Source organism: Eptatretus burgeri, chromosome 1 (assembly GCF_056783735.1).
Source record: "Eptatretus burgeri isolate ZD-2024b chromosome 1, Ebu_testis_v1, whole genome shotgun sequence".
Lineage (NCBI taxonomy): Eukaryota > Metazoa > Chordata > Myxini > Myxiniformes > Myxinidae > Eptatretus > Eptatretus burgeri.
The window spans coordinates 11,633,953-11,646,421 of NC_140961.1; the positions used below are offsets into that span (position 1 = coordinate 11,633,953).

A 12,469-nucleotide genomic window follows, 5' to 3' on the forward strand; every position below is an offset into this window, starting at 1 on the left:
ATGTGTTGTGTGTGTGTGTGTCTGTACACATGTATGTGCCATGTTTATATGTATGTACGAGAATTCTAAAACGACACATTGAACAAGGTGTTCCCACTGAAACAATTCCACAATGCCCAGGAGTGCCTGCACTCAATTTCAAATTTCGAATAAGGACCCTCAAAACAGTCAATCTCAGTCCACTCCAGGAGATCAGCCTCCCTAAACTGATGGTAACAGGTGTTTGCTGTACTCCCCATGCTTTTCGTGTGGTTGTTGTTATACAAATATGAATTTTTTTTTCATAAGATGAGATATGATGCATCTTGTAAAAAGTGAAATGAATTTGTGTCTAAGCATGTTTAGTGAACATATTTTGGGAAGGCCTTGTATTTATTTTGAGGAGTAATTTTGCTGTCCAATGTTCTCCATGCTGTAGTACATATTTTGCTCCACATGAGGTCCCATACGAGTGAGGAAAGAAACTGGGTGGGAGACTTTCCATTTGACGTCTCGATTAACAAAACTCAGCCTTTTTAGGTGATTGATGATTGTAGTAGATTTGTACCATAAAACTGAGCCTTTTGTGATTCCCATCGTTCCTGCAGGATCTTCTGTTGCAGAGGACATCTGCTTTGAGAAAGTCAACATTGGTGGTAATCGCTACGGAAACTGTGGAATCATGTCCATCGGCTATGTGCCTTGTCAACCAAAGTACGTTTCTGCAGTTCTCTGATTTGGAAAAAGAAACCTCTTTCAGCATAATTATACAAAGAATTTCAATACAACATATTTTATGTGGAGTGGGGAACACTAAAAGGTATTTGCTACAATAAAATAAACCTGTGTAAAGTTTAAATTTTATTTAAATCGGAAACACCGCAGCTTGCTTGCGATTGGGTTCATCTCTCGTGCTCAACAATATATTGCATAATTTATTGGGTCTTCTGGAACATACAGTACATGGATCATGTACAATGTTATGATTCAACTTTATATGAAATTTACATGACCATGGAGTTTTTGTTGAACAAAAGGATTGGTATATTTATGATTACATTGAACAATGTGGGTCAAGTTGCTCGATCAGGAAGGGTTTGCATGATGTCCCCCTTCCACCCCCTCCTCCCCACCCCAATCTCCTATACACCATAAATAATATTCTTAGTCCTGATTAAATTCATGTTCAGTATCCCAAATATCTGCTGATGGTATAACAGATCCTGGAATGTCAAATGAAATATGTTCAGTATCCTGAACAAAGGGACTGAAGAGGTTGTATCGACATGGTGGGGGAGGATGTGGGGAGAGGGGAGGGTTGGGGCATCTTGCACACACCTTTCCTGCCAGGGGCAACTTTGCCTCACCATACTCTACATTCTTACACATCTGGAGACATCAAAGTGAAAAGATAGGGAACATCTAAAGTGTCCTTATCCTGTTTTGAAGTACTGACCTTCAGATGGTAATCTGGAGATCGGAACACCCTGCGTACCAGCGGCAGGTTTTATTATAAACAGCATCAGGGTGTGAAGTCCAACAGGAAGGAAAGAAAACTCGAGCCAAGTCATCTCTGTGCACTTATCAAGACATTTATAAGGTTTTTCAGAAATGTTCTAGATTGTTCCAGAGACTGGAATTTAAATCCAGACTTTGGAACAATATGTCTGTACCCGATCGTGTGATGTGGCTGGACCTGGTTTAATATCGATGATTCAGTCCCACAAAAACTGATTGAGGCCACAGTGGATTCCTTTTGGGTTCCCAGTGACGTCTCGAACATCATGATGCGCTATTTTGGAGAATTAATCGTGTGGCTTTCAACAAATAAATACTCTCCATGCTGGCAAAGACTCCAAAAGGCATTGCAGGGAGCTGCACAATTTCTTCAGTTTTATTTGTTCTGGCAATGGCGATGCTCATTCATCCAGAAATTATCGTGTTTGAAGGTTTCATGGGCAGTTTGACCCCTTTTGAAAAATTGGAACACATAACGAGTAATATTTGGTGTAAATTATGAGAGGTGGTGGGTGATGTGATCCAGAACGAAGCTTAAAGGAAAGAAAGGCAGATTGTTGTTGTGGCTAAAGGGAATAGTTAGCGTGAACAGCAAAAATTCCAACATTAAAAGAACAGGGTTTTATAACTCTGGGGAGACGAGATGGCTTGCGATCCTTTTGCCAGATAGACATTGAGGTTTTGATGTTCAGCACATGACACATAAGATTTGAAGTCCATTGACACAAGTGATTCAGCAAGGTTTTTGTGACCTGTTATGATATCTTACATTCCATGGTGTAAAGTGAGAAGAATGGAGAGAAAGATAAATGGTTGGTTGAGAAAAAAAGGTTCCTTGTGCCTTCCTTACAACGGTAGCCTTGTATGGTGAAAGCACCAAGTTCTGTCTCTCTCTGAGGGTATTATCGGAAGAATTTAAGGTTACCAAAGTCATACTTTGTAGCATGCTTCAAAATCCTGATGTTGATGAAGTCGAAGGTAGAGGTGAGAAGTGGAATACCATGCACGTATTTCAGGAGGCAGAATGTTGAGTGAGACTCGAGGAAATTTTTGGGTTCGGTACTGTTTCAAAAGTAAGGCCTTGGTTGGGGATTTTAGTTTCATTCGGCATGTGAGCAACCAAAGGAATCACCTCGGCCTCCTGGAGATGGAGCATTTACACTTCAGCTACCCAGACCTTCAAACTTCCTGCACGGCTGATCCAGACGGTTAACTTCTCGGCCAGGTTAGCAAAAGGAAATATCATCATCACGTGAAGAAATTTCATTATGCGTTGCGAAGAGATGTGTTTTTGGAGTTGTGAAGCCTTGAAGTGGCAGAAGTGTCTGTTGTGCATTTAAATACTTTATGTTTATGGAACATCGCGAATGATAATGAATGCCATCTCCTTTTGTGTTGCCATTTTCGACCAAAAACATTTGCACAACAATATGTAAAACATTATCTTCATTCAAACCTCGCCGAGAGTACATTCATCTCTCTCATAAGATTGCAGCAATAGTTAATATGTGAAGAAAAGTGAGTTATTCGCATGTGACGTGTTCGGCTGGATGCTTCATATATAAACGCTTCACTCTTGTCCTGGGTGACCTCATTTGACTGGGTTGGCTTGGATGCCAATGTCGCACTATAAACGGATCTTTGTGATAGGATTGGAGTCGGGACCAACCTCTTGGGTGGAAGTTGTGACGGACAGGCATTTGGAAGATGGAGCATATACACAGATGAGTTTTATCGCATTCCATTATATTTGCCAATGCCAGGAACCTCTGTGTGTGTGTGTGTGTGTGTAAACTGGAGGAAGATGGTAACTGGACTTTGTGCGGTGAAAGGGGGACAGTTGAGCACGTGCCGTGTTCCTGTTCAATGTAATTAGTGAGAAGGTGTTCCACTTTTCATCTTCAAAATGATTTTTTGGAGGTCTTGCAGAGAGAGAGCTGTTGAATGCAAAATCAAAAAAGATTGTTCATCTGAAGAAAGTTTGTTTTGTGAAACAAGGTGAGAAACATGAACAAAGTAAATATCAAGAGAACAGAAACACAAAAACCAAGACCAAGAATGTGGAAGGTCCAAGAACATTTTCGGGCCAGGATGGTTTTTCTACCAAATTCAATAATTGAAATAGGGGAAAAATTAAATAATTGGAAAAGCATAATTAAATAATTGCAAACAATTGGAAATTAGAAGCAAAAAATGTTTATATATATATATATATATATATATATATATATATATATATATATATATATATATTTGAAATTTGGAAAATATTAAATAATTGAAAATTAGAAGAAGAAAAAAGAATTAAAAAATAAATTGAAAATTGGAAGAAATTAAATAACGGGGGAATTTGATAATGGGACTTTACAGGTATGACCGCTTATCCATGAGGAACAAAACGTTCGCATGCTATGATTGCATCAGTCATGTGGTTTGGCAGCCATATTGGATTTAGCCGAAAACATTTTTAAATAATCTTCTCCAGAACAGCTGGACAGATCGAGGGGGAACGTCACACACATGTTGCCCAAGCCTTGGGGATACAGTACCAGGGTGTTCATGAATAATTGCTCCATGGTCTGGCAGCCATATTGGATTGAACGAAAATCTTTTTTTTTTTTAAACTCTTTCTCTTGAACTGCTTCATTGATTGACATGAAACTTCACAGTTATGATCTAATAGTGAAAGGGAATATATGTTTTTGATTTCAACCTGACCGGATGCATGATCTGGCAGCCATAATTATTTAATTTTTTGAATCATGATTCTTTTCAATATATATATATATTTTTTTTTTTTAAATCAGGCTTACTTGGCTGTGCCCGGTTGGGTTTGTGGGTAGTGGTGTAGCAGCTGAAACCAAAATCCTATCCAGGTTCCTCATGATGACTTCATCTTTGCTTTTTGCTTGTTCGGGTTCCTTCTGATAACTCCTTTTCAGTACTGTATCTATTTGGTCTTCCAGTTGAGTTGAATTGAATTTATTTTAATCCCATTCTGAATTCAATTGAACAAGGAGAAAAAGAAATAAAATGTCATAGCCCCTGTGGTTTAAGTAATTTTGCTGAACGGGCGAGCCCAAAGGGTTTAGTTGAAGGGCTCGCCCAAATTTACAAGATTTGTGTGTATGTGCAACTGACTTGAGTGGTGATGTGACATGGAAGATTGCATACGATTGGGCTAATCGGTCATGAATATTAATGATGTGGGTGACGTAGCTTTATTGTGCAAGATATTTGGTCATGTGACGTGTATGATGTTTTTGATTGGGAATGCACATTTCATCCAGAAGGGATTCAATGTTCATCTATTTTGGGGAGACGTATTGAATTACACAAACAGTATAACGTTTAATAATATTTACTTCTGCATCAAGTAAATTCTAAAACCGTAGAAAACAGAAAATTATTATCATTCAGTTGAAAATGCTGTCTCAGTTTTGTAAACTGTACTTCAAGGTGGTTGGGGTGAAATTGAAAAGAGTAATCAGAATATATTTTTTCATTTTCATGAAAGATGCTTCATGGTATAGGTATGAAAAAAAACATCGAACAAGATCGGTAAATGCATGTCCGAAAAATGGTTGAGGACGTGTTCAATACCAGATTATTTTACAACGAAAATGGCCAGCAGTCGGCCATTTTGGATGATGTTGAAAAAAAAATTGCATGTATATGTAAGCCATCATTCTTTATATGTTGCCAAGTTTGAACAACATCGGTAAATGCTTGTCCAAGAGATGGTTGAGGACGTGTTCAATACCAGTTTTTTTTTTACATTTGAAATGGCCGCCAGTCGGCCATCTTTGATCACATCGCAAAACAAAATGATGTGCATATGTATGCCATTTTGTGTTGTCTTTGTGACAAGTAAGAATAAAATCGGACTATACTTGGCCGAGATATGGTTGCGGACGCGCACACGCGCACAGATATGAAAATCGAAACCAAATCCATGAGCCCGCATTTTGGACCAAGTCCAAATATACATCATGGGTCAGGGTCAGGTGGCCGTTGAAAGCAGGGTTGCAGCAAAGCGGGACGTCTTGGTACCCGGTCATCACTACCAGCAGTTATAAAGTGGCAGTTCTAGTTACGTATGTCTGTTATTAATTACAGAACACACCAGTACACAAACGCCACTTAAAATACACCATACAAAACGACACAAACACCCCACAAAACAAGCCCTGGTGAGGGTCTGCAATGTCTGATTGCTCTTTTTGGTTTAAAAATGTTTATTACTTGTGACACTCTGTCACAGTGGTTGTTCTGGTTTTCATTTACAGTCTGCCATGTACTACTTAATTTTAATACTACTGTGCTGAAAAACAATTGTACTTGGTTATTATCCAAAACTAGTTTTATAATAATAACTTTTGAAACTTTTAATTTTATTATTTATTTCTTAATGAAGAACCCCTCCTTACGGACGGGTTAGTTCCCCAAAAATTGCAGACGGGTTAATTCCCCAGGAATTACGGACGGGATAATTTGTGTAATAGCATAAGAGCAATTTACCAAAGTCCCATTAAAATGGCCTGTGGAGACTACAATCCAAGTGTATATGTACACGGAGCTCAGATATGAGTAAATTTCTTCACTGCTGCGGAGATTAGAATCCAAGTGCCACACCAGTCATTATAGTTTCCGGAGGGAGGCATTAAGTGTTTCGTCTTGGTGTCCGTGCATGGTGTCAGAGTTTTTGAAGAATTTTTCCATTATTTATTTTTTTACTATTTTGTTTTTACAGTGTCAAATTATTTAATTGTTCTATTTTCATGTATTTAATTTTTTTTCTCAAATTTTAAATTTTTAAATTATCAATCAACATTTTCCCCAATTTTCAATATATATTTTTCAATTACAGGATTGCGTTTGATTTTCAAATATTTCATTATTGAATTATTTGTTTTCTAGTTTAAAAAAATAAAAATTTCAATTCCTTTTTTTTTCAATTTACTATTATTTAAATATTTTTCCATTTCCAATTACAGTACTTAATTTTTCCATTATTTTTATTTTGTAAATTTCCATTATTCAATTTTTTAAAAATTATTATAGTTCCCGAAGGGAGAGATTAAGTGTCCATGGTGTCCCGCTATTTGGAAATAAAGAAAAAAGTTTGTTTTCATTATGAGGCAGAGTTTCAAGCGCCACCAATTGGCTAATGGTACGAGTTGGCTACACCGGGAACCTGATCGCAGCCCACTAGTTGCCATATTAATTCTGACCAAGAGGCAGTTCTCACCAAAGACAAACATGTCCATGACTTATAGAACAGTTTCAGAGACAATTACTGGGACAATAATTGTATTGGGACAATGAAACGTTGAAAAGAATAAATTCTCCGAGTTGTAGCAAGCTGATAGAGCAGACATTGCTAGTTGCTGCCCGGTATGGGACAGTTTGCAGTTTTAAGTACATGAGAACTATGTACCTGTCCTTTATTTTTGGGGACCAGTTTGTTGTCTTATTTGCTCCATGCTGATGAGGGCTAAGGAGCCTGAAGTACGTTTACACAGATGACGCTCTCCTCGGCAAACTGACCCTCAAAATGTTATTATTACATAATCGCCCAACAACTCCAAACAATCTCATCACCATATACCACCAAATCCAAATGATTCGACAGCAATTTTTATTTAAATATTGATACATGACACAGATACAGGTAACTCCAAAGCTCTGCAACCACTCAACCGCCAAACTGGTTTCACTGCTTGTTGGTAAATCCTCGGCAATGGTGTAGAACAATAACGTAATGTGAAATAAAGTATTTCATTTTACTGGACCGTTTGGGTTCCACTTAACTTTGAATTTCCAGAGAGAGCATTTCCATCATCATCCACAAACATATTGACATGTCCAGTATCTCAACAAGATGGAATCCCAGAAACCTTAACATGCACAATCAACAGCAATGGCCAGTATCATGTCACAAGCTTCTCAAACCGGTCAACCCAGATCCAGCCAACTCCATCACCCGTCCGGCGACTGGCGATGAAACATGGCTTCACCACTGGGATCGTGAAACCAAATTGGAATCCATTTAATGGAAGCACAAGGGATCACTGCTACCCAAGAAATCTTGCACCTAAACCCCAACTGGCAAGATAATAACCTCAATTATTCCAAGGGAATCCTGCTGATTGACTATGTCTCAGAATACTACAATCACAAGGGAATGTTACATCAGCCTCGTGAAAACATTACAGCAGGCCATGAAAGTAAAACTCTAACGAATGTTGACCAAAGGTGTGCTCCTCATTCAGGAGACCATGTTTGACCACAAGTTGTGTTGCACAGAGCTCCACGCATGACCTCGGTTTCGAGCATCCGGATTACCCCCGTACATCCAGGGCCTGCCCCCCCTCCCCCCCCCCCCGAGTGATTATTATCTATTTTGACATTCGAAATCCAACCTTCGTGGCCACCGATGATTAGGAAATGACCGAAGCAACTGAGACGTGCCTGATGGCACAATCTGAAAACTTCTATCTTACTGGAATAGACGGGTTAAAGGACAAATATAGCAACTGTAAGTCAAATCAAGGAACATCCTCTTAAAATATATATATAAGTTGGAATGTCTTCGACGTTTTTGGCTTTCTCGTTTGTGGGTACCTTGTTCCAATAAGTCTTTGAACGCCGTGTGTGTATGTACGTGCATACGTGCGTGCGTGCAGTACTGTGCGCAGAATGGCTAGGAGGTACGCACTTTCACCTCTAGCTGTCTAGCCTGGGTTTGAATTCCACCCCAACTATAAACCATCATCTCAGCGTTTTACAGGCAGGGTGATTCATCAATGTGTGTGTGTCGTGCCTCGCATGAACGTTAAACAAGGCCTCCGGTCTTTTGTCATTAGTTGGTGGACATTGATGACCCCACAGCGTCCTTCATGAAGAGTGGGTGAGCTAGCTTTGGCATAATGAACAAATTCTAAACTCCTGCCCTAACCTTAATGAAACATCAGGCCTGGCCAGGCTGTTCGTGAAAGGCTTGGGCCAAGCTTCCACCAGAAAATCCCACAAGAACGTGGGAATAATTGTAGCCATTAAATAATGAGTCCTGCCCATGAAAGCTGGGTGTAGTGGCATGCGCCTGTAATCTGGCCACTCGGAGACTGAGGCTGGGGGATCACTTGAAGATGAGAGCCCTGTGTTGTGCCGCGCTAATGGATGGTACAAAACAGCCTGTCCGACACGGAGGCACCCAACCCTGATTGTCAGGTCAGGTCAGATCAGATCTGTGACTTGCTACGGGTATCATGTAGAACCCGTACTAACCTGTTCATGGTCGAATGTCAGCGACTAAACCGGCTCCCCCCACCAGGTCCCCCTGGTGTGGAGGGTGTGTGGACGTGGACACCCAGCAGGATTAAATACAAAACCTGCCAAAGGGCAGAGGAGCTCCGTGTTTGCCAAATGCCACCCATATCTGGTGCCATCTGTGTCTGCAGACATCCACGTGCAGTTGGTTACCTTCTTTCAGAGGTCGGTGGCAGCATCTGCACTCCGGCCATCACAAAATACTTCATGCCGCAAAGCATACTGCAGTGTGTGGTAGGATGGTGCTGAAGTGTCATCCACCAGACGGCGGTTCCCTCGGCTTAACCTGAGGCGGTCCCTTCGGTTGGGTGCTTGGAATGTCCTATCCCTAATAGATGGGGATGGGCCAGGCATCTGCCTGGGGAATGGCAAGACGGAGGTCCCTCGAGTACCGGTGAAAATTGGACGCAGCGACACGCTGTGGCGCATACTCCCAATGTATATATGTTTTAAAGAAGGAGAATATATTGTTTTTGTTTATATTGTTGTGGGAATGCCTTCTAGGGGTTAAGTTTGTATAATGTAAAGATAGTTATCTCCGTAACGCATGTTTCATGTAAGCATGAGGTGAAATGCCTATATTAGGAAATTCGTCATTATTTGTATAGAAAACTGCCGTCTCTCTTCCTTCAATGGTCGTGTCTCAAACCGCTTCTCCCATGAACCTTTTTAAAAATATATTTTCTCTCTTTGTAATCTGGCTTAGATGGGCTTTTTGGGAACGATGGCCGTAAGTGAGTTTTTGCATCAAGGGGCGAGGCATGAACATTCTGGCAGGGTTAGAGGCCAAGAGGAGAGCCCCGCCCATGATTTATGCCTGCTTGACTAACGGTAACAGGCATCGCACTGGCATCACCAAGCAACATCACGGGGCAGGGCATGAGCCAAGCGATAAAGGGAGGTCAGGGGGGCTGGTGTATTCTTTTCTCACGCCGGCAGTACGCAAAGCAGACATGTCCTACAGTGTTGGCACTTTTCCCAACCATGGCCTCCAAGAACCCACCTGCGACCAACATGGTGTTGGGCCCACACTTTCATTGGCCCTCCTTCAGCCTCCCCGCTGTACCTGCTCACTAACGCCATGTGTCGGCGTGAGAATGATCTCAGTTCCCTGCGGTGCCAGTCGGGTTTTTTACTTGAGACTTGCTACGCCGGACCAGGACCAAATCTGGTATTTCTGTCTCGTCATCCTCCCTGGTCATGTTTTTATGTGATGCGATTGTGGGCCTGATAAGGCTTTGGCTCAGGCTCTTCTGTCTGTATGATACCTCGGGCGCATATTCCTTGTAAATAGTGTCGTAGGGCATTGCTCTTGTTGTTATCCCTTCCTTTTTCTTGAATTCACTTTGCAACCAACTTGTTCTCTGTGGAGTATTTTGAGTTACCCCAATTGTGAGCCACATTGGTTTTTGATTATCGGTTAACAGACATTTTAAAGGCCATTTTCCCTGCTCGAGTGAGGGTTAGTCTTGCGGGCCCTGTGACAATTTTCTCCACTTTGCCCTATTTTCTGCATCTCCCCTTGTTTAACCCTCCCCCATACCCGCATTTCTTCCACCACCTTCAGCCAAGTCTTTCTTGGTCTTCCCCGTCCTCTACTTCCTTCAACATTCATTTCCATCACTCTTCTTACCCAATCACTTTCATCCTTCCTCAACACATGACCTAACCATCTCAACTTGTTTCTCTTCACAACATCAATCACAGACTCTATTCCCATCATCTTCCACAAGTCATCATTTCTCTTCCTCTCTCTCGCAATGATATTCCGCACATCCAACGAACCATTCGCATTTTCATCCTTTCCAGCCTTTGTTGCTGCTCTTCATTCATTACCCACGTCTCGCTCCCATAAATCATTGTACTTCTCACACATGTGGCATATACCTTTCCCTTCAACTTCAGTAACACTCCCCTCCGTGTCAGCATGCCACTCAGTTCCCGAAACTTCTTCCATCGCCGAGTCCGATCCACCTTCTCCATTCAACATGTCTCCACGGTAGCAAAATGTTTTCACACCTTCCAACTTCACGCTGTCTCCAAGATCCAACTCAACATTTCCTCAATCTGCAACTCCCTCAATGCACACCTTAAACTTAAATGTAGCTACCATCACTCAACTGATTCAGACATTCCACCAGGATAAGGTAGAGCGGCAAAAGGCCTCAGACCCTGCCTATTGCCTCTGAACCAGTGGACTGGCTTGACCACTTTAACAGTTTTTTTTCAAGATTTGTACCAGGAAACTGGCCCAGATATATATATATATATATATATATATATATATATATATATATATATATATATATATATATATATATATATATATATATATATATATGATTGACCCCTCTCGCACTCCTCCAGCCCAAGTAGCTACATAAAGCAAACCAAGAAGATTTACACAAGGTAAGTGCGAACACTGTTTCAAACCCTTCCCAGAGTTCCTCAACAACTATAAAGACTTTCGTAGAGTACACACAAGAGAATCCCAATGCTATACACGCCATCAGCTACAGGACTGGTTTCATCACTTGCGAATCATCAGTGATAGCGTTCACAGCAATGCATACCAACGAGGCTCCTAAGCATGTTCCACATGCAAACATCCAAATCAGTCATTATATATATATACATATATATATATATATATATATATATATATATATATATATATATATATATATATATATGTGTATATTGTTACGGTTCTCGGAACAGTACGCATACAACATACAGGTGTCCCAAGTCAGTTATGTCGTTAAGTATATGTGAGACAGAATCCCTCCTTGTGTGTAGTGGGAAAATCGAAGGGGTGCATTGCGATGTTTTTTTTAGTTAGGGTAATAAATCTTTATATCCCATCCTCCATTGCGATCCACGGTACCCGAGTGCTTGCAGCCTTCGGTTCGCTGGCAACAACGTACCACGGTCCACCTGTTGTCTCTGGAGGCTCGTTTTTCCGAGATAGAATCTTCGCTGTCGCAGTTCCTATTTGGCTTCTCCAAATGCTCCAACTCTTTCTTGACGAGTCCACACGCGTGGAGTGGGCGGGCCTCGCCGGTGCCTGGCCGAGGCCCCGCCCAGAAAGGGCAGACCCAAGGCAGCCCCGTCCAATCAGGGCGGACAGTGACGTCAGTTTTGACCAAGACCTGCCCCGCTGAGGGAGGTCTATAAACCACGACACCATCTTCAGTCTTGAGCTCTTTGGGGGTCGTTCATTCACTTCTTTGGGGGTCGTTCATTCAGTTATTTTGGGGTCGTTCGTTGAGTTCTTTGGGGGTCGTTCGTTCTGTGCTTGGAGGCCGGAGTTGGTTGGAAAATGAAGGGGTTCCCGCTGCTTGGCTCCGCTCAGGTCTCGCCTCGACTACTGGTCCTGGCCCACTCGAGCTCCTCCACGGACCCGAACTCCACACGGGCGGCTGTGGACCTGACTGCACGACCGTTGGCAGGTGCCACACCATGGAGCATTACTTTCCCCGAGACTCAGGTACTCGAAAGAACTGCGACCTCAGCCCGCCTCCCTCCCTGGCTGCAAAAGTCCTTTGCCTTCAACTGGGTTTATTTTGTCTGAGTGTGTTTCTGAGTGTGTGGCGCAAGTCTAATAAGTAGAAACTGTGTAAGTGTTTTCGATCATTGT

The 12,469-nt window shown here is 41.7% G+C and overlaps 1 protein-coding gene across 4 annotated transcripts in view; it reads left to right on the plus strand.

Annotated features, from left to right (window-relative positions):
• LOC147033869 (zinc metalloproteinase-disintegrin-like ohagin) overlaps positions 1-12,469 on the plus strand; it is a 154,431-nt gene that overhangs the window by 115,358 nt on the left and 26,604 nt on the right. For all 4 annotated transcript variants that reach the window (XM_085872054.1, XM_085872048.1, XM_085872050.1 and 1 more), the window contains exon 15: positions 588-693. In XM_085872054.1, coding sequence (XP_085728180.1) covers positions 588-693 — 106 coding nt within the window. The remainder of the gene's footprint in view (positions 1-587; positions 694-12,469) is intronic.